At 36.8% G+C, this 24,468-nt stretch overlaps 9 protein-coding genes across 9 annotated transcripts; 7 read left to right on the forward strand and 2 right to left on the reverse strand.

Annotated features, from left to right (window-relative positions):
- Positions 1-400: 400 nt before the first annotated feature.
- On the forward strand, positions 401-1,355 carry GCK72_025020 (uncharacterized protein; the record flags this gene model as incomplete). Its single annotated transcript, XM_003101141.2, has 5 exons — positions 401-475; positions 530-634; positions 678-752; positions 803-987; positions 1,037-1,355. 5 exons carry the CDS (start codon positions 401-403, stop codon positions 1,353-1,355), a joined length of 759 nt encoding a protein of 252 aa, XP_003101189.2.
- A 2,214-nt stretch (positions 1,356-3,569) lies between these two features.
- On the forward strand, positions 3,570-5,378 carry GCK72_025021 (uncharacterized protein; the record flags this gene model as incomplete). The annotated part of the gene is made up of 9 exons (XM_003101120.2): positions 3,570-3,677; positions 3,725-3,825; positions 3,869-3,963; positions 4,007-4,127; positions 4,179-4,316; positions 4,363-4,560; positions 4,605-4,807; positions 4,859-4,947; positions 4,992-5,378. 9 exons carry the CDS (start codon positions 3,570-3,572, stop codon positions 5,376-5,378), a joined length of 1,440 nt encoding a protein of 479 aa, XP_003101168.2.
- Positions 5,379-6,109: 731 nt separating this feature from the next.
- Positions 6,110-11,355, forward strand: GCK72_025022 (uncharacterized protein; the record flags this gene model as incomplete). The annotated part of the gene is made up of 21 exons (XM_003101146.2): positions 6,110-6,142; positions 6,194-6,294; positions 6,339-6,418; positions 6,466-6,580; positions 6,624-6,764; positions 6,809-7,009; positions 7,056-7,276; positions 7,323-7,405; positions 7,469-7,754; positions 7,853-8,063; positions 8,482-8,589; positions 9,279-9,411; positions 9,459-9,559; positions 9,604-9,683; positions 9,731-9,845; positions 9,889-10,029; positions 10,073-10,276; positions 10,323-10,543; positions 10,590-10,672; positions 10,736-11,021; positions 11,120-11,355. 21 exons carry the CDS (start codon positions 6,110-6,112, stop codon positions 11,353-11,355), a joined length of 3,180 nt encoding a protein of 1,059 aa, XP_003101194.2.
- Positions 11,356-12,529: 1,174 nt separating this feature from the next.
- Positions 12,530-13,734, forward strand: GCK72_025023 (uncharacterized protein; the record flags this gene model as incomplete). The annotated part of the gene is made up of 3 exons (XM_003101109.2): positions 12,530-12,618; positions 12,703-13,470; positions 13,557-13,734. The coding sequence occupies 3 exons, from the start codon at positions 12,530-12,532 to the stop codon at positions 13,732-13,734; spliced, it is 1,035 nt and encodes a 344-aa protein (XP_003101157.2).
- GCK72_025024 (uncharacterized protein) lies at positions 13,299-14,370 on the reverse strand (the record flags this gene model as incomplete). The annotated part of the gene is made up of 3 exons (XM_053736164.1): positions 13,299-13,462; positions 14,163-14,235; positions 14,284-14,370. 3 exons carry the CDS (start codon positions 14,368-14,370, stop codon positions 13,299-13,301), a joined length of 324 nt encoding a protein of 107 aa, XP_053579730.1.
- GCK72_025025 (uncharacterized protein) lies at positions 14,088-14,601 on the forward strand (the record flags this gene model as incomplete). Its single annotated transcript, XM_053736165.1, has 2 exons — positions 14,088-14,126; positions 14,431-14,601. The coding sequence occupies 2 exons, from the start codon at positions 14,088-14,090 to the stop codon at positions 14,599-14,601; spliced, it is 210 nt and encodes a 69-aa protein (XP_053579731.1).
- Positions 14,602-16,121: 1,520 nt separating this feature from the next.
- GCK72_025026 (uncharacterized protein) lies at positions 16,122-17,387 on the forward strand (the record flags this gene model as incomplete). Its single annotated transcript, XM_003101079.2, has 3 exons — positions 16,122-16,210; positions 16,296-17,072; positions 17,255-17,387. 3 exons carry the CDS (start codon positions 16,122-16,124, stop codon positions 17,385-17,387), a joined length of 999 nt encoding a protein of 332 aa, XP_003101127.2.
- A 1,255-nt stretch (positions 17,388-18,642) lies between these two features.
- Positions 18,643-19,827, forward strand: GCK72_025027 (uncharacterized protein; the record flags this gene model as incomplete). Its single annotated transcript, XM_003101057.2, has 3 exons — positions 18,643-18,731; positions 18,817-19,584; positions 19,671-19,827. 3 exons carry the CDS (start codon positions 18,643-18,645, stop codon positions 19,825-19,827), a joined length of 1,014 nt encoding a protein of 337 aa, XP_003101105.2.
- A 1,004-nt stretch (positions 19,828-20,831) lies between these two features.
- On the reverse strand, positions 20,832-23,263 carry GCK72_025028 (uncharacterized protein; the record flags this gene model as incomplete). Its single annotated transcript, XM_053736166.1, has 7 exons — positions 20,832-20,984; positions 21,030-21,182; positions 21,228-21,542; positions 21,670-22,056; positions 22,227-22,430; positions 22,480-22,755; positions 22,823-23,263. 7 exons carry the CDS (start codon positions 23,261-23,263, stop codon positions 20,832-20,834), a joined length of 1,929 nt encoding a protein of 642 aa, XP_053579732.1.
- Between the last annotated feature and the right edge of the window lie 1,205 nt (positions 23,264-24,468).

Here is a 24,468-nt window from a genome sequence, read left to right on the forward strand (position 1 = left end):
AATGTCGTTTTCTTTTCAGCCAATTATCATTCTTGTCAATGCCACGATCATCATCAAATTTTTAAATTCAAATCGAAGAACTTTTCAGCCAACTATCACCGTTATCAGATAACCATTATCTAGATCAGAACATCAATCTTTGTTTGTTGCCATAAAAATAAGGAACATCTTTGATTGCCCGCCCTGCTTATTGCATTTGAATACCTTTCTTTGTGGTTCCCCCTCTCTTTTCCGACCATCAACCATGGCGCCAGATGGATGTGTACTTTTACTCTGCCGACATTATGATAATGTGATCTATTATGCACACCCCTTTCTCTTCCCCTCCGCTATCACTCTATCAGAAAGGATTTGAATTTGGTCAGCACCCCTTTTCATCATCATTTGCTTTTTTTGAATTATGGACCGCGTTCACGTCTACCATGCACGTTGTCAAAGAGCGTTGGACTTGCTCAAGGACAATCTCGATGAATTGGTAAGTATCATTTTGTTTTCAAAAAGATTACATAGGTATATCTAATTATCTCAGGAAACCTACAACTTGTATAGCCGTGTTTGGTTTTCTTTCTTGCACAACTGCGTGAAAAGTCTCTATCAACGCTGTTTGGACATTTTCTATGAGCTGGAAAAAGAGGTAACTAGTAATCATTGAGAGAAAAAGAAAGAAATATTTTCAGGAGCCAGATTTCGAAAAATTGAGAGTCATGAGTTACGAACTGCTCGAAGAACAAAAAATGAAGTTTAATGTAATGGTTCGTTGTTTCTTGGTTATAAAACAGAAACTGATATCTGAGTTTTTCAGGGACGTATTGCTGTGGACCATCTGCAAATGGAAGGCTTTACCAAGGAAAACCTCATGAACACGTTCTTAGACTGGGAGATGGTTGACAATGGGACTTTTATTATCACTGATATGGATTATCTGTCGCCAGTGGTATATGACGACGACGAGGAATCGGAGTTCTTCAAGTTGTTTACAATCGATGAGTAAGGATATTTTGACATTCAAAATACATAAAACTTCATTATTTTTCAGTCTCCTCATCTTTGATGACACTCACTCAACCGTCCAAGTCTTCACAACAAACCCATTTGATGATCCATCTAATGATGATTTCATCGCCGAGTTCGATGGATTGCGAGTGGAGGACGACCATCATCTGATGACCTGCCGATCCATTTCTCGATCTTCTACTGAATGCTCGGTTCATGAAATTGACTTCGTTTCTGTCAGTGAAGGGGAATTCAAGGAGTTCGAGGAGCAGTGGGAGGCGTTGCAACTTCAGAGAGCTGGATATGAGGTTAGGCCAGCAGGGACATTTAACGGAGAAGAACAATCTGGAAGCACAAATTAGGATTTTACAAGGTAAGTTTGACTAGCAGGAAGAGAAGGACCAAAGTAATACATTTTTCAGGATTCATCATCTCATCATGTTCCAGCTACACCAAACCTCTCTCCGTCGTCTCTCTTATCCTCACCAAACCATTATTCATTTTTTACGTTAGTTACCCATTCAGATCTTATGTTACCCCTCTTCTGTTCATCTGCAACACTATAAGTCTTATTAATCTGAGCGTTGCTTCCCGTTCCCCAATTCATTTTCATGACACCCACTGTTCTCTCCCATCACAACCGCCAAAATCATGGCTCTCGCCTTCATCACCTTTTTCACGCGCTGCTTCTTTGACTGGGCATACCATTTTCCCTTTTTTGACAAATCATTCTACTTTTTTCTCCAGTTGCTCCGCCATTTGCATCGTTCATTTATTTTGATACCATTGCACTTTATACCTCTTAGAACATTATCACTAACACTACTTCCCATTTAAATTCATTTGAATTCAGCTCACCGATATTTCCATTTTAGCAAACCGTTTTCCTATCCTCTCTCTATTCAACATCATAGTTTTTTTTCTGTTTATTTTTGAATTTCTTTTGTTTTTCTGCTTTTTCATTCTTCCATTGTTTTGAATACCGAACTTTTTTTTTTCTGATTTACTGAATCATCGATCGACCGCTTTGCTTGTTTTAAAGGTCACATACAAATTAAGTGTAATCTGCCCATCAGTTAATTTTTGAGTATAGTTTTCCTATTGTCAATGCAAAAAAATATACCCTCTCTTTCAATGCCCTTGTGCGGCCACATAATTGTTTATCTCTCATAATAATACTTTGCATAAAAATTCTGCAGAACCATTTTTGGATACGTTTCGTTTAGACAGCATTCCGGTGAAAACATAATGAAAATAGGACATTAAAGAGAGGCGAGATGTTGACATGGACCGTTGCTACACTCAGGGAATGCGTAGCTTTGTGGATGCAAAAACAACACTTGTGAGTAAATGTGAAAATTTTGATGTGTTATTATAAATCATATCGAGAATAGTTTTCGCTGTTTAGGGTTAGCTCTTATATCTGTTCAGACACTTGTCGAAACTATTTGGACAGAACATTTTCTCCGTTCCTCTCCTGGCAGTCAAAAACCTGAAATCGGATTATGAAGGAGTTTTTTTCAAACCGAACGAAGATGTACAATTTAATGTGAAAATATATTCCATATTCCTGATTACCAAAAACTAAGTCGTCACTTTGGATTCATCCCAGAAGAAGTCATAAAAACTTATGAGGGATGGGATACGGTTATCGATTCTGTATTTTATCTGGCAACGAGATCTATACATGGAATATAATCGTAGAAATTCGTTCCATCTGGGCTAGTTCCATTGAGTACGGCAAAAACATTCACGACGAAAACATTATTGAGAGGTCATAGCTCTGTTCTGTATCCTCATGTTCGACACCAACAGGTTCTGCGTAAAGTGCTCCGTTTCTCATGCTCCCACCGAGTCATCGTATGAAGAAAACTACGAGTATTGCCGATTGGATGCTAACGCTCTTGAAGGTTTTGAAACAGAAATGGAAAAGCAAGAACCGTCTCTCCCATGGTGAGCCAAGTGTTTGAGGGGGAAAGTGAGGCTGAGGAGGAACGTGTGGCTGGAATAATGGACTGAGGAAAAATGGGAGAATGATGCAATGGATCGTCTTTTGGGCAACATGAAGGACTAGTTGGAGATTTGGAGATGACAGTGGAATTCATAGTCGATACAGGTGCTTGGTCAGGTTCAGATCATCATCGTCAGCTCCAGGGGCCATTCATTATACTTTCCGATAATTTTTTACATTTTATTTGGTTTGACATTGCTATTTTACTCATTATCCTGATATTCCCCGTATTTGATTCAGGACCCCCTGCATCTCAGGAACAGAGCAATCCCGATTTTGTTCCAATGGTCAGAACGTGATGATTGATGACTTATAAATTTTTTTCTACATTGACCCCATTAACACCAGTGACTAGGCAGCATTGTGCTTCAATTCTCCAAATGACTCACTAGTTTGGAGCGACGACAGCATCGAGAGAGGCGAGGAGGCGGACCTACAGTATTTTTTTTTCACTGCGTCTCTCTTTCTGCTACTCTGATGATGAAAAACGACTTCTGAACCATTCTGATACTCAAATTTCGCTTTTGTTTCCATCGTAATTCATTATAAACGCTTAGAGCCATCAATGATGCACCTAAGCAAGTTCCTGAGTAGTTTGGCGAATAGAGAAGATATGTCTAAAAGATCTCTCAAAAGACTGGAGAATACGCGGATTGGAAAGTTAAGAGAAATTGTAAGAATGCTATTATCTTTTTTAATTCCTTATTGTGTTTGATTTAGGTTGTTGATACTCCAACACTGATTCAGATGATGGTAGCTATTGAAAAACTTGTGGAAATGTTTGGTTTTGACAGAGAACAGTTTTTTCAAGCACCCAATCAGTGAGCTATTGCGTTTGTTATCGGAAAAATCCATTTTTTGCAGATATCGGAGATTGTTGCTAAGTTTTCAGCTTTACAACTTCCAGGAGCGCACTCGAATGAGACGTGATGAACTCGAAAAACTATCTCATGCTTGTGGTGAGTAAGTGTGTCTTGTATAAGAATAATTTTCAAACTTTAGATCTCAATTTTATCACAAGATTGGACAAAATTTTGAAACTGGACCATCTCGATTGCGAGCTCACTTTGAAAGAGTTCATTCTTCAAATTCGATCGATAGAGTCGACTTCAAATTTTTTTAGGTGAGAAATAAGAGAAACCTGGAAGTTTTTTGAATTTAATTTGTTTTCCAGCTACCTTCGTTCAACTGCCATTGTTCTCGGGAACTTGGTCGATTTCGAAAGTCATCTTTCTACTTTTATGATTCTTATTCTGTGCCCGTTGCAAAGATACTTTATTGTGAGAGGAGCTGTCTGTTATGTCGGACTTTTGTAAGTTTTCAACTATTTTCAGAAATAAATTTGAAAAAATTTGCAGGGGTTATCACGGAAAACCAAAAATACCAGATGACTTAACCACGTTTGTGAAGAAGAAGGAAGATTTCACAACAACTGGTGTCCCAACAAACGCTGCGATTCGGAATTTTCCCTTCCACCAACATAGTGTGTTGCATCTGGCCATGTTGGTAGACCCTTACAAAAGTATATCCAGAGATGTTGTTCACAATCGTATAAAGTAAGTGTCTGGAACAATAAATCTTATTCAGAACATTCTTTCAGAAATGATTTCTTCTTGAAAGTCAGCAGACCACAATATACCCCGTTTCGCTATCTGTTGAGTCAAAAATATGAACACAAGATTGGAGATGAAGTGAAATACAAACTCCGCATAGACTGTCTCGATGAAACTCGAAATTCCCTATATGTTGGATACTTGTGTGACCTTAAGAAGATGGAAGATTATGGTGTAGGAGAAAAACAATGTAAGCCTCTACAACATTTTTCAGTGATATTGATAATACCTTCATTTACAGCCATCAATCACATGTATGACTTTGGATTTGGACTCATTTCAAAATGGGAAATCGCATATCGACTTGTTAAAAAAATGTTTGGTGGCGACGTTAGTTTTAATCCCTGAGAAATTGAATCAACTTCTGTTTCCAGACCGATCCTATCGATTGGAGTAATCTCGATGACAGCGGAGTCGATATGGACTGCTCTCCTTCTCCTGTTGGCCCCTTGTCAATTGACGTAGCTGTTGATACTAACCAGGGACCACCAACGCTTGCACCAAATCTGCCGATCAAATTAGAAGAAGCTGAACCTACTATTAGAGGATACCACCTGCTTCCTATCAATCCGCCACCAGTTGGATGGGAAAATGATCCAGCATGGAAAGAATTCAACTTTTCGTCTGTGACATACCAGGGACAAAACTTTTCCGTGAATACAGTCACGGTGTTTCCTTCGGGCTCCAATTTCCAATCAACATCTGAAATGAAAAATGCCTCTTCGAATCAGGAGGGCTATGGATCCGTTGACACATGCTGAAGTTTATCTCACAAAACTAGTGACTCATATTTTTGTTTTCACTTTCAGTTATTTTTGTGAAATTCTATTTTATATTTATGTTTTATTGATTTTTTTATTGCTTTATAAACTATTGTATGCGATCTATGATAAAAAGAAAAAAGCTTTGACTTTCGAAATTAGTAATTGGATTAATAAACTTTCGTACTTTCGTATCACGCAGCAAAATTCATAATTGAATTAGATATGCAGTCTCTGCTTCTCTTTTCTCTATGAAAAAGTCGTGTGTATTCTCGGAAGAGTTTGAGATCGATGTTGGCATATAGGTGTTGCTCACAAGACCGGCCACATTTGTTTTTGCCTAATTTTCGTTTTCTTCCTGCTTTCTTTACCTTTTCCTTCTTCGACACCTGCGAGAAGTTTTGCTTACCGTAGTACACGCTCCCGCGATGAAAAATAATTAGTAAAAGAGATTAAAAAAAATTTGATCAGCTGTTACCAGCATCTATTTATTAGAAGAAGAATTTTTTTGACACATTCTACATTATTTTACTGTGTTCCAGAATGTTTGCTGATGATAGGTCTTGGTCATTAGATACTGTGCAAACTAATGCTATCTCGCATGTTCTCCTCATTATCATGATATATTCTGCGCAATAAACAGTTTTCAGGTTTGGGATAACACGCTTCTCATGGAATACGCATTTTTGGCTTACGAAAACCCTGAAAAAGGTCCAGGTTATCAAAGTTTTATGGAGACTACGTTTGGAACACTGAAGAGAATTGTAAGTATTTTTTGGCGGATTGTTCTCAATGAACAACCGTTACTTTTTTAGATAATCTGCCCTATGGATTTAATCAAGATGATTGGAGCTATCGAAACTTTTGAAAAGAAATGGGATATTGACAGGAAAATGTTTTTCAAGATTCCTTTTGAGTAGGTAGCCTTTATCTCGCTAAACGATCAATAATATATTGCAGATACTACCGTTTGGTTGGAAAAACAAGATATACTGCGCAAATGTCTACAGTAGAAATCAAGCAGTTGATCAAAAATAAACGTGAAAGCCTTATTTTCGGTAAAAACACTATTAATTGAACTTTACAGCTTATTATTCAACAAATTTGAGCAGTGTTTTGAAACTGGATGATTTTTCTGATGATCTCACAATCAAGGAGTTTCTAGAGCAGCTACCAGGGATAACACCTACAATCTTTTTTCGGTATGACACCCTGATGTTTTAATTGGAATCACCGATTTTTCAGTTATCTTAATTCGACCTCTATCGTTTATGCTAATATTGTAAACAACAACACGCGCCTTTCAACGTTTAATTTACTGCTTCTTTTGCCATTGCACAAGTTTTTTAAACATCAAGAAGACGCTTCATTTTTTGTAAAAATTTGGTGAGTTTCCGTAATTTCTACCAATTAAAAAATAGTGGTTACAGGGGATATCACGGACAGAAATCAGTCTCCGAATGCCGTACAAATGCATGGTTCAAAACGGATAAGAAAGATTTCACATGTATAGAGGGTCTCCCTGATAATTACTTCAGCCTTCCTATTAATCCATCTGCAATTGCGAATCTAGTAATGATTCAAGAAATACACGAAAACGTCAATGAGCAAGAAGTTAACAGACGAGGAAGGTATTTTTTGACACTTCGAGTTATATAGAAGAAGGAGAACTTACAGGGAATGCCTCATGAAAAGTGTGCTTAAAAAGACTACCATCAAAGAGATCCGGGATCACCTAGATCAGAACTACAGTACACCGGGCAGTGCACATTCACCAATATATAGAATGAAAGTGGAAAACTTGCAACAGATAAGATCTCAATTGGTTCAAGATTTTGCCGACAGTAACAATCAAATGCTTAACTTTGAACCGAGTATGCGACGGAAATTGGCCAAATGTAGCTATATACTCTACCTAGATCCTCTAAATCTTTCTTGTTTTAGATGTTAACAATAGTTACAACGAAGGGTTCCGAAATCTTGCAAAGTGGGAGGCAGCGCTGTCGATTTTGCAGGAATTGTTTCCGGTGGGTTTATATAAATCTTATTGGTCTGTTCTAGACACAACACTGGCAATTTCATTATTTCAGAGACATTCTAACGTTGCAAGACCTTCTACTCCTCATAGTTACGAAGAGAGAGGAGCAAGCTCTAACCCACTTTCTACCAATTCCTCTGACTACTTATTCAACAGCTCCAATCCGAGTATCAGCACCATATCCCCAGCATTGGATGTACATCGGCAATCTCTCCCCTTTGAAACTTCATCAAACAAAATCAAAAACAGTAGTGCAGAGAAGAACGAGCTGGTATTCAATTCGGTGTTTTCCGCTTCTGTGGCGCAATACCAACAGGAAGGTGGAACATATCCAACCCGTAAGATTTTAAAGAGGGGTTTCTTGACAATTTCTAAAAATTTTATAATAGTCAGATCGTCTTTTGGAAATCACTCATTCAGTTTCTGAAGTTTTCAGGAACATCAACAGAATCCGCAAATGGAAACAAAACTTCGAATGCCACTTCTTCTTCATTGAGGGAGATATCAGAGTACATGTTGATTCCAGCCGGAGCAGTGGGTCCGATGTTCAAACTGGTCCCTGAAGGTCCACCAGCTGCCAGATGGGAGCAGGACCCAAGATGGCAACAAGTCGACATCACACGCCCATTTCAATATCAGAATGGATGGTACAACATCTTACACAACCTCTAAATTTATCTTTTGCTCATCTGGTTTATTTCCTTATAATATTCAAATCAAGCGTTTCACATAATAATTTTGCATCTCTGTGTTCTTTGTCGATTCTCATTTTCGCTTCTCATTTTTTCACCTGTGATTACTATGACATCCTTGTCATCAATAAAAGTATTATATATGAGTGAACTTTGTCAAACGGTGCTGAAAATTATAGGTTTTAGTTCTCTGTATTCCTTTTTATGGAAGACCTCTACTAAACTCTAAAAACACCATGTATACAACTGGGAGTTCTATACAGTCTAAACTGTGGAGGCCAGGACAATTTTTTGTTTTGTTTTTCTGTTGACCAACCTTCTTTCTATCTTTTTGCCACCGTATTCTTGTTCAGTTCTAGTCTTAATTTTACAGCACTGTTCAACTAAAAAAAAATGGAAACCGGATGAAGCCATTCTCTATCCTTTGCCTTCCGATAATTGTGATTAACAAAGTTGCGAGCATGATGAACCGGTTTGAAATGTAAGTATTGTGACCACAAAAATCTACATCTGAAAATATAAATGCCTCTCCGAATCAGGATGACTTGGAAATAGCTGAAACATGCTGAACTGAATCTTACAAATGTAGCGACTTATCTTTTTGCTTTCAATTTAACTTATCTTTGTGAAATATGATTTTAAAATTAATTCTTAATTATTTTTTTATTGCTCTAATTGTATACGGTCTATGATCGAAAAAAGAAACTGTAGATCGCGCAGCAAAAAATCATAATTGAGTTAGATGTGCAGTTTCGGCTTCTCTTTTTTTTTCAAGGTCGCAGATATTCTTGGCAGAGTTTGAAGTCTATGTTGGCATATAGCTGTTCGCGCCTTCGACTCATAAGACCGTCCGCATATGTTTCCCCTTAATTTCTGCTTTTGTCTTTCCGACTTTCTTCTCTTTTCCTTTTTTTGATACCTGGGAGAAGTTTTGCTTACCGTAGTACATGATAACGAGAATAAGATTATAAGAATTAGTATGAGAGATTAAAAAATATTCAATTTGTTTGAACCAGTATCTATTTATCGAAAGAGAATTTTGTTCAACACATTTTGGAAACACATGTTGCGTTAGTTTACTGAGTTTTGGAATAAGTGCTGATGATTGCTGAGATAATGTACAAACTCAGGTTATTTCGTTTGTTCTCCTGATTACTATTATACTTTTAGCGCACTGTACGGTTGTCAAGTTCTGGATAGCACGTTACTCATGCAATTCATGTTTTTGACGTACGAAAATCCTGAAAATGGTCCAGGTTATCAAATTTTTATGAAAAAAACGTTTGGAATTCTGAAGAGATATGTAGGTTTTTTGCCGTATCGTTCATATTCGACAACGATTTTTTTCAGGTAATCTACCCTGTGACTTTAATCGAGATGATTGGAGCAATCGAAACACTTGAAGAAAAATGGGGTATCGACAGAAAGATGTTTTTCAAAGATCCTTCTGAGTAGGTCATTTTCATCTGGTGAAACCATCAATAAAATATTGCAGATACCGCCGTTTTATTGGAAAAACACAGTGTACTGCACAAATGTCCACAGAAGAGATCGAGGAGTTGATTGAAGGAAAACGTGAGACATTGATTTCCGGTAAAAGTGCTATTAATCCAACTTTGCAGCTCTTTGTTCCACAAATTTGAGCAGTGTTTTGAAACTGGACCATTTTCCTGATGATCTCACAATCAAGGAGTTCTTAGAGCAGATTCCGTGGATAACACCTTCAATCTTTTTTCGGTATGACACCCTGATGTTTTAATTAGAGTCACCGATTTTTCAGTTATCTTCATTCGACATCAATTGTTTTTGCGAATATCGTAAACAACGACACACTCCTTTCGACGTATAATTTACTGCTTCTTTTGCCATTGTACAAGTTTTTTGAACATCAAGAAAACGCTTCATTTTTTGTGAAAATCTGGTGAGTTTTCGTATTTTTTACCATTTTTAAATAGTGGTTACAGGGGATATCACGGACAGAAATCAGTCTCCGAATGCCGTGAAGAATATGCTTGGTTTGAAACCAAAGTGAAAGATTTCACACCTATAGAGGATTTCCCAATCAATTTCTGGAAACTTCCAATCAATACATCTGCAGTTGCAAATCTTGTTATGCTTCAACGTATTGACAAAAGCGTCACTGACCAAGAAGTTAACAGACGAGCAAAGTATTATTCAGCATTTCGAGTATTATGAATATGGTATAACTTACAGGAAATGTCTCTTGAAAAAAGTGCTCAGAAAAGATGCGTTCGCCGAGATCATCCGCTACTTACATCTAAACTACAGTACACCTGACAGCAAAGTCTCACCAATATTTAGAATGGACGTGGAAAACTTGCAACAGATAAGATCTCAATTGGTTCAAGATTTTGCCGACAGTAACAATCAAATGCTTGACTTCGAAGAGAATATGCGACTGGAATTGACTAAATGTACCTCTATACTCGACCTAACTTCTTTAAACCTTTCTTGTTTCAGATGTTACCAATATCTACAATACAGGATTCCAAAATCTTGCGAAGTGGGAGGCAGCGCTGCTGATTTTGCAGGAATTGTTTCCGGTGAGTTTAGACAAATTTTTTTGGTCAGATCTAAACGCTCAACTAGCAATTTCATAATTTCAGAGACATTTTAACGTTTCAAGACCTTCCACTCCTCATAGTTACGAAGAGAGTGGAACAAGCTCTAACCCACTTTCCACCAATTCCTCTGACTACCTATTCAACAGCTCCAATCCGAACATCTGCATCATATCAAGAGCATTGGATGAACAGTGGAAACCAGTCCCTTTTGAATTTTTAACAAACAAAAACAAAAACAGTTGTGCAGGGAAGAACAAGCTGGTATTCAATTCGACGTTTTCTGCTTCTGTAGCGTCATACCAACAGGAGGTTGGAGAAGATCAAACCGGTAAGATTTTGAAGTTTGCTTTCTTGACAATTTCTAACAATTTCATAATAGTCAGATCGTCTTTTGAAAATCACTCATACAGTTTCTATTCTTTCCAGGAAGAACAACAGAGTGCGCAAATGGAAACACAAATTCGAATGCGACTTCTTCTTTATTGAGGGAGATATCAAAGTACATGTTGATTCCAGCCGGAGCAGTGGGTCCAATGTTCAAGTTGGTCCCTGATGGTCCACCAGCTGCCGGATGGGAGCAGGACTTCAGCTGGCAACAAGTCGATATCACACGCCCAATTCAATATCAGAATGATTGGTACAACGTCATACATAATTCCTAAATACTGGTTTTGGGATTTATTGTTATCTCATGATTTTATTCAAAACAAGCGTTTCAAATTTCGGCCTTGTTTCTTTGTATATTTGTCGATTCTCATATATGTATGATTCTATTCTCGAAATGATTCTCTTCTTTATGTCGATTCTATTATCGATCTTTGACACGTGTTTACTATGACGTCCTCCTAATTAATACAAGTATTTTATTTGAGTGATGTTCGTCAAAAAATGCTGAAAATTATAATTTTATGTTTCTCAAAGTTGGAAAATGTTTTTGCAAAAAACATCGAACCCCACTAAAGAAAATGTCTTTTTAGCTTTACACCATGTTTCTCTGCTCACTTCTCGCGTAACTACTTGACCATCTGTTCCTGTCGGCAGGTTATCTGATTGCAGAATATCTTTTTCAATAATCGTTGTAATTAGTGACGAGAAATGTAATTATACTGTCAGCATCTGGACGGTCACTTATCGTGTGACAGAGATAGGAACGAGATTACCTTTACTACATGTAGGAAATACCTTAATAGTATCTTATTAGATTTCGGTGCAATCAAAAAGATTGGCATATGGTTGACATCAGCACCTTCTGTTCTCATCGCTTTTTTCTAACCCACCTTCTTTCCCCTCAAAGTAATCTTCCTGACTTTTACATATGATTTTTATTGTGCTAGTACGTCATTTTCACTAGAGGATAGAAAACCAACTGAAAACGTTTATATTCTCCGTTTTCATACCATTGTGATCTCATAAATTGTTGAATTATACAATGATCTCATTTGTCCCATTTTGACAGAATATATTTTTTGCTGATGTGCCGCAAACTAAACAGTGCTATTACAATTTAAATAAGTCTTCAAGTCATATACAACTCGATGAATAGTGAAATTTGAAAAGTTGATTAGTAATCAGACCGGAACGAAATACGGGTTTGCTTCATAGAACTTTTTCTTTCCGCTGTGTTCTTTTTATGAAGGACCTCTACTAAAAACACCCGGTATGTAACTGCCTTCTTCAAATACCTACATCTAATTGGAGGGCAAATATCCTATTACATCTGTATTCATCTGTTCCTTCTGTGTCAATCGTCTTTTTTGCCGACACGCCTTCCTTCCTTTTTGCTAACGTAGTGTTGTTCCGTTTTATCAATGTTTTTACAGTACTGTTCGACTAAAAATGGAAAACCAGGTGAAGGCGTTTCCTATCCTTCGCTTTCCAATAATTGTGATTCAAGAAGTTGTGAGCATGATGAACCCATTCGAAATGTAAGTATTGTGACTGCAAAAACTTTTAAGTTTTCGTAATTGGAGTGATACATAATACACAAATCTCATACTCTAATTTTCCAGATTATATTTCTCATTGTTGTCACGTATTGCCAAACTGATTGGACAAATGTGTTGGAGAACCAGTCGTCATATAGACTACCGCTTTGATGTAGAGATATGCAAAAAACCGTTTATCGCTTTCACAAAAGAAGAACGACGATGGGTGTATGCGATCTCTACAGAGATGGATAAATCTGATCAAAAGAGGAATTGGACAGACATTGAACTGCAATACAAGTACTACGAGAATCCAATAGGAGGATTGAAAACGTGGATTCAAGTTGTACAAAAAACTTTGAAAGCGACTCTCCAGTATATTAGAATAAATATCGATGATTATCCTACTCAAAACAGAGTTTTAATTAATTGGATCAAAACTCAGACATCATCAGTGGAAAAATTCGTTATTGAAGGCAGCAAATTAGCAGATGGTGATGTTACGTATTTTTTGAACACCATAACAGCAAAATGGGGTTTGTATCTAGATGCTAAGCTCAGTGACCAATTCACAATTAATTTTCCACGTACTTTGGCGGCTTTTTATGTTCATCATGGAGAATGGATCACATGGGTACAACTATTATTGATTCCGGCATTGAGTATCTCTATTGTTCACTCTAGTTTGACACCACAAGAATTGAAGGTTTTCTTCGAGTTATGGATGGATTCAAAATATCACGAGAAGTTGCGGTATATGAGTATTGTCCTCGAGAGTGAAGAACACCTTGAAGCAATTGCAAGTCTTCTACATACTCCGATTGATAAAGAAGGCTCATGGTATCTGGACACGTGAGTTTTTATTTTCAGTTATCTTTTTGGAAAATTGAAAACTGTGTTTTATTGTTACCTCAAATTTCTATCAAATACTTTTTCAGTTTGTTTTTCAAAGATACGATTCAAAATGGCGTTGAAATCAAAAGGAGTGATGGAGCGACAGCGTTTCTTGGGCGGTTTCAGAGTCCTCATTCAGAATTCGGGCTTATCCGTTTCTGCCTATATTCTAATGGGCTCTGGTCGGTTATTTTGGTCCTTAGAATTATTTTTGGTCCTTAGAATTATTTGTGGTCCTTAAAATTATTTTTGGTCCTTAAAATTATTTTTGGTCCTTAAAATTATTTTTGGTCCTTAAATTTTTTATTGTTTATTCACAGTGCCTGTGACATTTAAATTATTTATTTATTTATTTAGCGTTTTTGTTTGCCTTGTTAATTGTTTACAATTTCATAATTCAGTCTACCTTCAAATTATTTAATCGCAAATACAACAACTGATAACAAAGTTGGAAACTAGGAATACATTTTATTTAGTGTAATTCGTAAAATATTTATCTGTGGGATTCACAAAGTTTAATTTATGGTTGACCCATCTATGAGTGAAGTTCGCTTGAATCTGGGGAATCCCTCCGTATGAGGACCAACCGTCTGAGACAACCATGGAACCTTAAAGTAAACACAGTTGTTAGTGAGCGAAGACTGACTCACCATTCAAGACATGGTCTTTGATAAGAGGAAGGAGTGTGGCGGCATCGCGTTTCTCGACTTGAAACATCAAGACCTAAGAAACTTTTATTTGGAGTATGATAGCAATAACAAGTGAGCTTACTTTGTTCGAGCTCCTTTCTACCATTCCAAAGATCCACACAGCCTTCCTACTCAGCATTCGCCCACGATTGTGTTTGGCTTTGAACATGTGGCTTTCGCTTCAAGGTAAGTCCTTACTATTACGCTACTTTAGAAACTTCAGTTACAGATTGTTGTAAACGAAGAATACCACCTGTATTATTATCAACGTATGGATCCACATCATGCGGATCAAATTACCATTGCTGGAGATGTTCTCGTCAATGCAGTGGACATTGCTTATGCGGAGGAAGAAGAAGAAGAGGAGGAAGAAGAAGTGGAGGAAGATCATAATAATTAGAATTAGAGTTAATAATAAATTGTTATCAGAAGAGTCACTTTCTGATTCTCATCACATTCACAAAATTATAAAGAAAAATAGAAAACAAACAATGTGAAACATCAACAAAAAAAGAGAAAACAAAAATTACGGCCAAACAACTTGGCGTTCTATGCGTTCCGCGTTTTTCTGATCACTTTTTAATGTCACAGGCACTGTGAATAACCAATAAAAATTTAAGGACCAAGAATAATTTTAAGGACCAAAAATAATTTTAAGGACCAAAAATAATTTTAAGGACCAAAAATAATTCTAAGGACCAAAAATAATTCTAAGGACCAAAATAACCGACCAGAGCCTTCTAATGAACTTAATGATGCACTCAATGCTTGATTGTTTATTTACCAATTCAGTTGTTCGTTCTCAAAATTTTTAAATATTCATTCAATCTGATTGAAGCTGTGTTCGTGTCTAATTTGAACTTCTTTGCTTTTCTGATTACTGTTTGGGATGAATCGGTCAATAATCTTTGATATCCTAAAGTTTCAAGTCCACATTCTCTAATTGCAGTGAAATAATTTTTGCACTCTTTTCCTATTTTTTTCAAGCATCGATAAATAAATTACGTCTATATATTCTCACTTTTCTGATGAGGCTTTGTAGAATTTCTTAACTCGAAATCTCTTAACTCGAAACTGTCTCGTGAGGGACTGTTTCGAGTCTTTTGTATCTATAGTTTTTCTTTTCGTCCCAATAAATAAATAAATAAATAAATAGGAGGAAAGTCGACAGATCCATACTTCAAAATTGGTCAAAAATAAATTATGAAATATTTTAAATAAAATTCCAGAGGCGCTCGCTTTAATAAATCAAAAAGTAATTTGATGATGTTGTCCATTTCAAAAGCAATCTCTATTTGCCATTTTTCCCATCATATACAAAGTAATTCCAAACAGTGTACAATGAATTTCTGCTTGCGCAAGAATTTCTCAAAATCGTCAGCATATAAAAGGGTGTAAAACTGGAAATTGTGATTTATGTCGTTAATATTAGGCAAGAGAAGGAGAGGACCTAGAACTGATTCCCCAGGGACTTTCGACTTTTCCGTGGTTTCTGCTTTTATGATTTTGAAGCAAAACTGTCGTCAAACTTTAACCACATTATATACGTTCAGACTTTCTCATCTCATCGAGCTGATCCGGTTATTATATTACCGCTTAGAATTAACAATGACTGTTCTATCTTCTAACTAAATGAATGGAAAAAGACATTTTGGACGTCTTATACAGTCTAAAATGTCGAAAGCGAGAACGATCTTATACTTGCCTTCATCTGTCATATATGACAGATGTTTTTTTCATATACCTACAGATAATTACAGGGCAAGCAACTAATTAGGTCATCTCCATCTGGGCAACATCTGCTCTTTCTGCTCTCATAGTGTCATTGCCCACCTACCTTATTTATTCTTGTTGTCAAAGTATTCTAGCTCAATTCTATCTTTGATTCATACTAATCTGTAGCGCTTTCTTAACTCAAAGATGGAAAACCAGGCGAAGGCGTTCCCTATCCTTCGCCTTCCAATAATTGTAATTCAAGAAGTTGTGAGCATGATGAACCCATTCGAAATGTAAGTATTGTGACCAAAAAATCTTTTCGAATTTTTGTAATTTGAGCGATATTCAATACAAAAACCGCATTTTCCAATTTTCCAGATTACATTTCTCATTGATGTCCCGTATCGCCAAACTGATTGGACAAATGTGTTGGAGAAACAGTCGCCATATAGACTACCGCTTTGATGTCCAGATACGCAAGGAACCATTAGTCGCTTTCACAACAGGAAAACGTCGATGGGTGTATATGATCACAACAGATTCGGATAAATCTGACAAAAACGGAAATCGAGAGGATTTGGAGAACATTGAACTGCTGCACAAGTACTACAAGAATCCGATAGAAGGATTGAAAACGTGGTTTCAAATCGTACAAAACACGCTGAATGCAACCCTCCAGTGTTTTACGATAAACACCGATGATTACCCTGCTCAAAACAAACTTTTAATCGATTGGATCAAAACTCAGACATCAACAGTCGAACAGTGCGTTTTTGATGGCAGCAATCTAGCTGATGATGATGTTATGTATTGTTTAGCCACCATGACGATAAAATGGGGTTTGTATTTACATGCTAAGCTGAGTGACCAATTTACATACAACTTTCCTTGTGAATTCGCTTATTTTACTGTTCAATTCGGAGAATGGATTACGGTGGAACAACTGATATCGATTCCGGCAATTAGTATCTCTATTGTCTACTCTAGTTTTACACCTTTAGAATTGAAGGGGTTTTTCCAGGTGTGGAGAGCTAAATTAGTTCACCAAACATTGCAGTATTTTGAAATTGTAATCAAGAGTCGACATCATTTAGAAGCGATTGAAAGTCTTCCACATTCTGAAATTCACAATGAAGAGCCAATGCATCTGGAAAAGTAAGTACTCTTTTAACATATTCACTATTGAGAGGGAGAAACTTCTTGGTTGACTAATGCATATAAAACATATTTATTAGAAAAACTAGGAAGTTCATCACAATGTTCGAGCTGACTCGATATTTTGATACTTTATCTCCATTGTGTAAAATGTTATTGATTCCTTTCAAACTCATTTTCAGTGCGTTTTACAAAGCTACACTCCTAGGTGGCATTGAAATCAAAAGATGTGATGGAGCTACAGCGGTTCTTGGACTGTGCGAGAGTCGTCATTCAGAATTCGGGCTTCTCTGTTTTTGTCTGTGCTCTGATTAGAAATGCACCTAAATTTTCTTAAGCAATTTCAATTTTCACTTACAAATGTTATGTTCTTTCTACATGTAATTAATAAACACTCATAATAATAAAAACCATAAAAACTGTAAATAAATTACTTTTGAATATTCTCAATTTCCACGAGGCCTTTCAAAACAGGAGAAAAGACGAAAGGTCCGTACTCCAAAATCGGTCAAACATAAATTATAAAACATTTTACAATAATTTCCAGTAGAGTTTTTAGTATAGTGAAAAAGTAATGTGATGATGTTGCACTTTTCTGGAGCAACATCTAATTGCCATTTTTCACACCACCTAGTCATTCCAAACTGTGTTTAATGAATTTTCGCCCAAACAAATATATGTTCAAATCATCAGGATATAGAAGCACATTAAACCAATCCCTGAGGCACTCCCGACATTCCTGTAATTGCAGCTTTCATGATTCCGATGCATAAATGTCGTCAGAAAAGAATTTCTGATCTTTACTTCTTTTGGGACAAAGGGATTTGAGTAAACTCTGGCTCTGAATTAGATTGATTTGATTAAACACCCAATTTTTTTTCTATAAAATCAGGATTTTAAAATATTTGCCAATTATATTTTGCTTACTTACTTTCTGCAACTGAATTGAATAGAAGTAAAACACCTAATGATTGCGTAGAACAAAATATTTGAAAAACTGAATTATTAGTTTGAAAAGCAAACGGTAAATAAATAAAAGTTCTTCACTCGATATTTTAATGCGCAGGATGAATTGATGTAGGCGTTCTCTTCGAACCAGTCGATACTTTTGAACTCTATTCCATATCATTAGATTTTTTGATTTCATCGAGCTGTTAGAATATTTCCCCATAGAGGGACAAAGGATTGTTTCATATTCTAACAGACTGAACAGAAACAAACATTTGGTAAGTTATCTACAGTCTAAACTGTGGGATGCCTAGAATTAACAATGATCTTCTAACTGAATGAATGGAAAACTACATTTTGGACGTTCTGTACAGTCTAAAATGTCAAAAGCGAAAACGATCTTATCCTTCCCTTTTTCTCTCATACTGGACAGGTGCTTTCGTCAAATACTTACACATAATTGGAGGGTATGCAACTAATTAGGTCATCTCCATCTGAGCAACACCTGCCCTTTCTGCTCTCATAGTGTCATTGCCCTTCTACATCTTCATTTATTCTTGCGCACCCTCTAACGATTTTATTTTTCTTCCTTACTTATCTTTGGCGTCTCTTTCACTCAACGATGGAAAACCAGGCGAAGGCGTTCCCTATCCTTCGCCTTCCAATAATTGTGATTCAAGAAGTTGTGAGCATGATGAACCCATTCGAAATGTAAGTATTGTGACCTAAAAATCTTTTCGAATTTTCGTAATTTGAGCGATATTCAATACAAAAACCGCATTTTCCAATTTTCCAGATTACATTTCTCTTTGATTTCACGTATTGCCAAACTGATTGGACAAATGTGTTGGAGAAACAGTCGTCATATAGACTACCGATTTGATGTAGAGATAAGCGAAGAACCGTTTATCGCTTTCACAAAAGGAGAACGACGATGGGTGTATGAGATCACTACAGAGATGGATAAATCTGACCAAAGGAGGAATTGGACAGACATTGAACTGCAATACAAGTACTACGAGAATCCAATAGGAGGATTGAAAACGTGGATTCAAGTTGTACAAAAAACTTTGAAAGCGACTCTCCAGTATATTAGAATAAATATCGATGATTATCCTACTCAAAATAGAGTTTTAATTGATTGGATCAAAACTCAGACATCATCAGTGGAAAAATTTGTTATTGATGGTAGCAAATTAGCAGATGATGATGTTACGTATTTTTTGAACACCATAACAGCAAAATGGGGTTTGTGTCTAGATACTAAGCTCAGTGACCAATTCACAATTAATTTTTCACGTGCTTTGGCCGCTTTTTATGTTCATCATGGAGAATGGATCACGGTGGTACAACTTTTATTGATTCCGGCATTGAGTATCTCTATTGTTCACTCTAGTTTGACACCACAAGAATTGAAGGTTTTCTTCGAGTTATGGATGGATTCAAAATATCACGAGAAGTTGCGTTATTTTGACATTGTACTCAAGAGTGAACAACACCTTGGAGCAATTGCAAGTCTTCCACATACTCCGATTGATAAAGAAGGCTCATGGTATCTGGACACGTGAGTTTTTATTTTCAGTTATCTTTTTGGAAAATTGAAAACTGTGTTTTATTTTTACCTCAAATTTCTATCAAATACTTTTTCAGTTGGTTTTACAAAGATATGGTACAAGCTGGCGTTGAAATCACAAGAAATGATGGAGCGACAGCGTTTCTTGGGTGGTTTGAGAGTCCTCATTCAGAATTTGGGCTTATCCGTTTTTGCCTATATTCTAATGAACTTAATAATGCACTCACTGCTTAATTGTTTATTTACCAATTCAGTTGTTCATGCTCAAAAATTTTAAACGTTTGTTACAATCTAATTTGAAGCAGTATTCATGTCTAATTCAATAGTTTTTGTGTTTTTCGTATTCTGCATTTCCAATCACCCTTCTTTGATTACACTTCACTTCTTTCTTCATGTTTCATTTTTGTTCTGAATTCATTTTCGAGATGGGTTGGGTTCATGGCAATGTTGATCGATTAGCTGGTTCATTCCCCCTCTTCAAACTCTTTACTTCATTCTTTGTGAATGATAAGTTCTACAAATGTTCTTATTGTGTGTGTCTACAAATTTTATAAACATAAGGTCGTTTTTTTTAATAAACTTTCAAAAAACTGCAACAACTGGAGATGAGATAAAATCACTTACATGGAATATATTTTGACTACCACGTATTTTTTTGGCAAAAATGTGAATCATATGAAAACAAATTTTTGGTCCTGAATAGGAGAAAATGTGACAACCTCCAAAAAACGTTGTTGCAAAAGTGTTAGCTTCCGATATACAATTGAAGAAAAAATTTCTCTGAAAATGTTCTTTTATTGAAAATATTTGTTATACAGAAAATGAGTTTTAAACATTTAATAACTTCCAAAAATGAAATCTGTTTAGAATAACAATTTTCAAAGTTTGTTCAATTCTTCTCATTAAAAAAATACATCCTGACTTGGTTTATTTAATGTTTGAAAAACAAACTTATTTTCTACATGCTACATACCTATTTCCGAACAATGAAAATTTATACTGTAGTGCTGTAGAGAAAAACAATCCAGATGAGTTGTACTTTTTTACTGAACGTATTTGACATTTTCTGACATTTCTGAAACAGAATTTCTTTTTAGAGGATGGTACATTTTCACCTTTATCTGTTTCAAAAAAAGACAACAAAATAAAACGAAATTGGAAAATAATCACATAATAAATGAATACATGTAGAATCATTCACAAAACATTTTTTTAACAATACTGATAACAAGGAGATCCTACTGCCGTCTTTTTCCGCTGTTGTCATCATCTGAGTCAGAATCGGATCCGTTTTGCAGATGTGATCTCGCTTCTCGAGCTCTACCGACGTTCCTCCGACTTCTTCGATTTTGATCAGTTATTGCGGCTTGTTCGTATCCGTCGATCACTCCCTGAAAACATTGTAATCTCTCATTCATAAGTGAGTGTGTTTGTACCTGAGATTCAGGACGAGTGGATGATGTAAAACGCGGGATTTGTCCCAGAGAAGAGCTGGAAGAAATAGCGTTGTCATATTGAACTCCGCGTGTTTTCATATAAGTTTGTCGAGTCGCCTCATCCATGGTTTGTTGTGTCACACGAACACCTTCCTGAAATTTTAGAGTGAACTGAATGAAAATTTTCATTAGACTCACCAATGATTTAAGAATCATCTGGCATTCATTCGTTGAAGCATCGGGTGGAAGCTTAACCGTCACCTTATATATATCTGTATGTGAAGAAGACCTCCCAGGCCTCCATCTTTTGACATTAGAATTGCTTTTTTTGCTTGCCGTTTGACGCGTACTTTCATCAAAGTTCTGGATTGGAGTTTCTGCTCGATAACGTTCGTCATCAGATTGTTGAGGCGAGTATGTGTCATCCATAGTTGTCAAATCCTTTCCTGGCTCTTTTTGTGGCAGTCGATATACTTCCTTTTGAACTTGTCGAGTCGGTTGGTAAGATGGTTTCTGAAAATACAATTGAAAAATGACTACTAGCTTCTAGTTATTCTTTGATTGAACCCTCTTCTCGTTCAGCTTCAAGCAGGATTTTATAGAATCATATAAAAAGGGCATACACGACAAATAAACTTACTACTTCAGCAGCGGTGGTACCCGGATTGGAAGTTGATTCCTCCTTTTTGGTGAATTCGGAAAGCCAACTAGCAAGTTTGCTCATATCCTGAGGATAGGTGGTCGCTTGTTCAGCCACTTCGGATTCATCATCTTCGGTGCTCGGTCTCTTTGCAGGCCCTTGACCATCATCATCATATTCATCTGCTTTCCGCTTCTGGACTCTGGCCGTCTTCGTCGGAGAAGCAGGTTCAGAACTGCGTACGCCCGACAGCCCAGTTCCTCCGGCGTTATCAGCAAGATTACCAAGCTTCAACTGTTTCAGATTGTATTTCGGCTCATTAACGTCGTCAATGATGGTCTTGTGTTCACTTCCTTTGGGACGGAGAGGAACGAGCGAAGGAGCGTTCTGTAACTGATTGATTTGATTGAAAATGCTAGTTGTGAATTGGCTTTAGTTCGAAAATTTTCTGTTTTTGAAAATCAGGATATTACTAGTCAATCATAAACTGCTTATTCAAGATTTGAACTGGACTTTGTACCCGTATTTTCAAAAGTTTTGAAAGTTTGGAAACTAACTGATGATCTGTCTGAAGTTGATGGAGTCTGGACAGAATGAGGGAATGGATCAGTAGTGGTTCTGGGTGGTACTAGTTTTTCCAGATAATTTGAAAGTTCTTCGCCCACATCTGAATTGACACGCCCAATCAACTCTTCAACTGTATCTTCTTTCTCTATTTTTTGTTGTTTTGCCAATGAATCCCACGATGTGGGATGAATTTTCTGAAAATGAGAATTATTTGTTTGAGAAACGAAATATTCAACAACTAACTGCTCTTGATTCAGTTTTTTGACGACAAGGGCGATTTTGTGTTTCAGGAGCTCCCCGAACGTCCGACTCTCGCATCAAAGATCCGTCCTTTCCAGAAGACATCATTGGGGGTTCAGACTTTCCCCTGACTTTTATGAGCGGCAATCTGGTGGCTTCTGTTTTAGCGGATGATTTTTTTGAATGTCCATGAATGCCATCGATGGGTTTGTTTGGGAAAATTGGAGGAAGCTTATATCCCAGATTGTTTGTCTTTGAAGCTGATCCAGATCCAGAAAGCTAAAAATAATTATTAATGTAGTTCTAAATCACAGTTTGAAATAAATTGTTGGTTGAAAACACTCACTTTCGGCAAACTAGAAGATTGTTGCATCAAAGGTTGCGAATCCATCGAACGATTTGATGATTGTGAAGCCATCGAACGAGACAAGTCGTTCCACGAAACAGGCGCCCTGCGCAATTCATTAGAATCACTTTGACGAGTTGTGTCTCTCAAACGAGTTGTGTTTCTCAAACGAGATGCATTTGCTTCTGAGTTTTGACGAGACTGTACGTCGAATGGTCCAGGCGACCCATCGCTTCGCCGGGTGATCGGTCTAGTAGGTGACACTGACCGATATGGAGAGATTCGATGTGATTGTGGGGGAGCCCTTGTACTTCTCATATCTCGAGGTGGACGGCTTCTCCTTGAGTCATCGGATTCCTGTCGCATGGTCGGTCGACGGTATTCTGGCTGCCTCGGTAGTTTCCAGTCGGATGGTTTCATGGGTGGTTTCTTGTCTCCCATCTCTGAAAACATATAGATTTCTAGTGTACTTTAAAAAGTGAAATCAAAGAAAATAAACAACGTGAAAAAAACCGTCCAAAAATGGTCAAAGAAGAAATAAGAGTAAAGAGAGGAAAGAAAATGCAAATGAATAAGGTCCGAGTGGTCCCCTGTATTGATTGCGCGCACAAACAATATTGCGCGCGCAAACAATATTTCCCGCCACTACCGGAGGTAAAAAAAAACACACACACACTAAGAGTAAACACATAGTATACAATGGTCCGAGTGTAACATATATCTAACTTTACAATGAATATTTGTAGTAAGTTCAACTATATACTAATTCAACGCTGACAAATTCACTGCAATCGGAATCGGAGTAATATTGACTGGGAGCTTGATATCGTAGCCTTCGCTTGATGTCCAATGTGTTTCGGAAAGCGTTGAGAAAGAAATATAGTTTCAAGTTTTTAGAAAAAGTTGAGAAATTTGTGGTTTTGAATACTGGTAAAAAAATTATACGTGGTGAAATTTCTTAATTCGAAAAATTTGAGCGGAACTATCAAAAAATCAACTCGAAGAAACAATACATACAGTAATACATGATAGAAATGAATAAAAAAGAAAAACAACAGTGAACACCTAGGTACTGATAGTGAGAGAAATAATTTCCAAAGGTGTGTTTCGTCGGCGATGAGACTATCGTATTCTAACTTTCACTGCATTCATGATTTGTTTCAAGCCATGCCAAATAGTAAGACTTTTCCCAGGTGAGTTAATGATTCTGGTTTGAAAACAACACGTTTCATCTACCCTATAAACAAGCTCGATAAATAATTTTCTCTAAATTACGTATCAGTCTTGCATTAGCGTTGCCGTCACCGTTGCGATGCAATCCTTGCACATTCCAGTCCCGTTGCCATCATTTTTGCAAAATCAATATTAATAATATTTTAGTGAATACCAATTGGCACATGTTGACTCACGATATTAAATTGGTACTGATTTGAATTAGGACCAGCAAGATTAATCGCAAACTGTTCAGACGTTACTATTAGGAAGACAATATTGAGATGTTGCAAGAACTAAGACTGCGGTATACGAGAAGAACCAGTGACTATGCTCTGAATTGCTTGAGAACTTATTCATTGATGCTTAGCGTTCTAAGGAGCCTACTGCTGGAAAAAATTAATGATTCTAATGGTGTTAACTTATTATCGTCA

Source organism: Caenorhabditis remanei, chromosome X (genome assembly GCF_010183535.1).
Source record: "Caenorhabditis remanei strain PX506 chromosome X, whole genome shotgun sequence".
NCBI classification, from domain to species: Eukaryota; Metazoa; Nematoda; class Chromadorea; order Rhabditida; family Rhabditidae; genus Caenorhabditis; species Caenorhabditis remanei.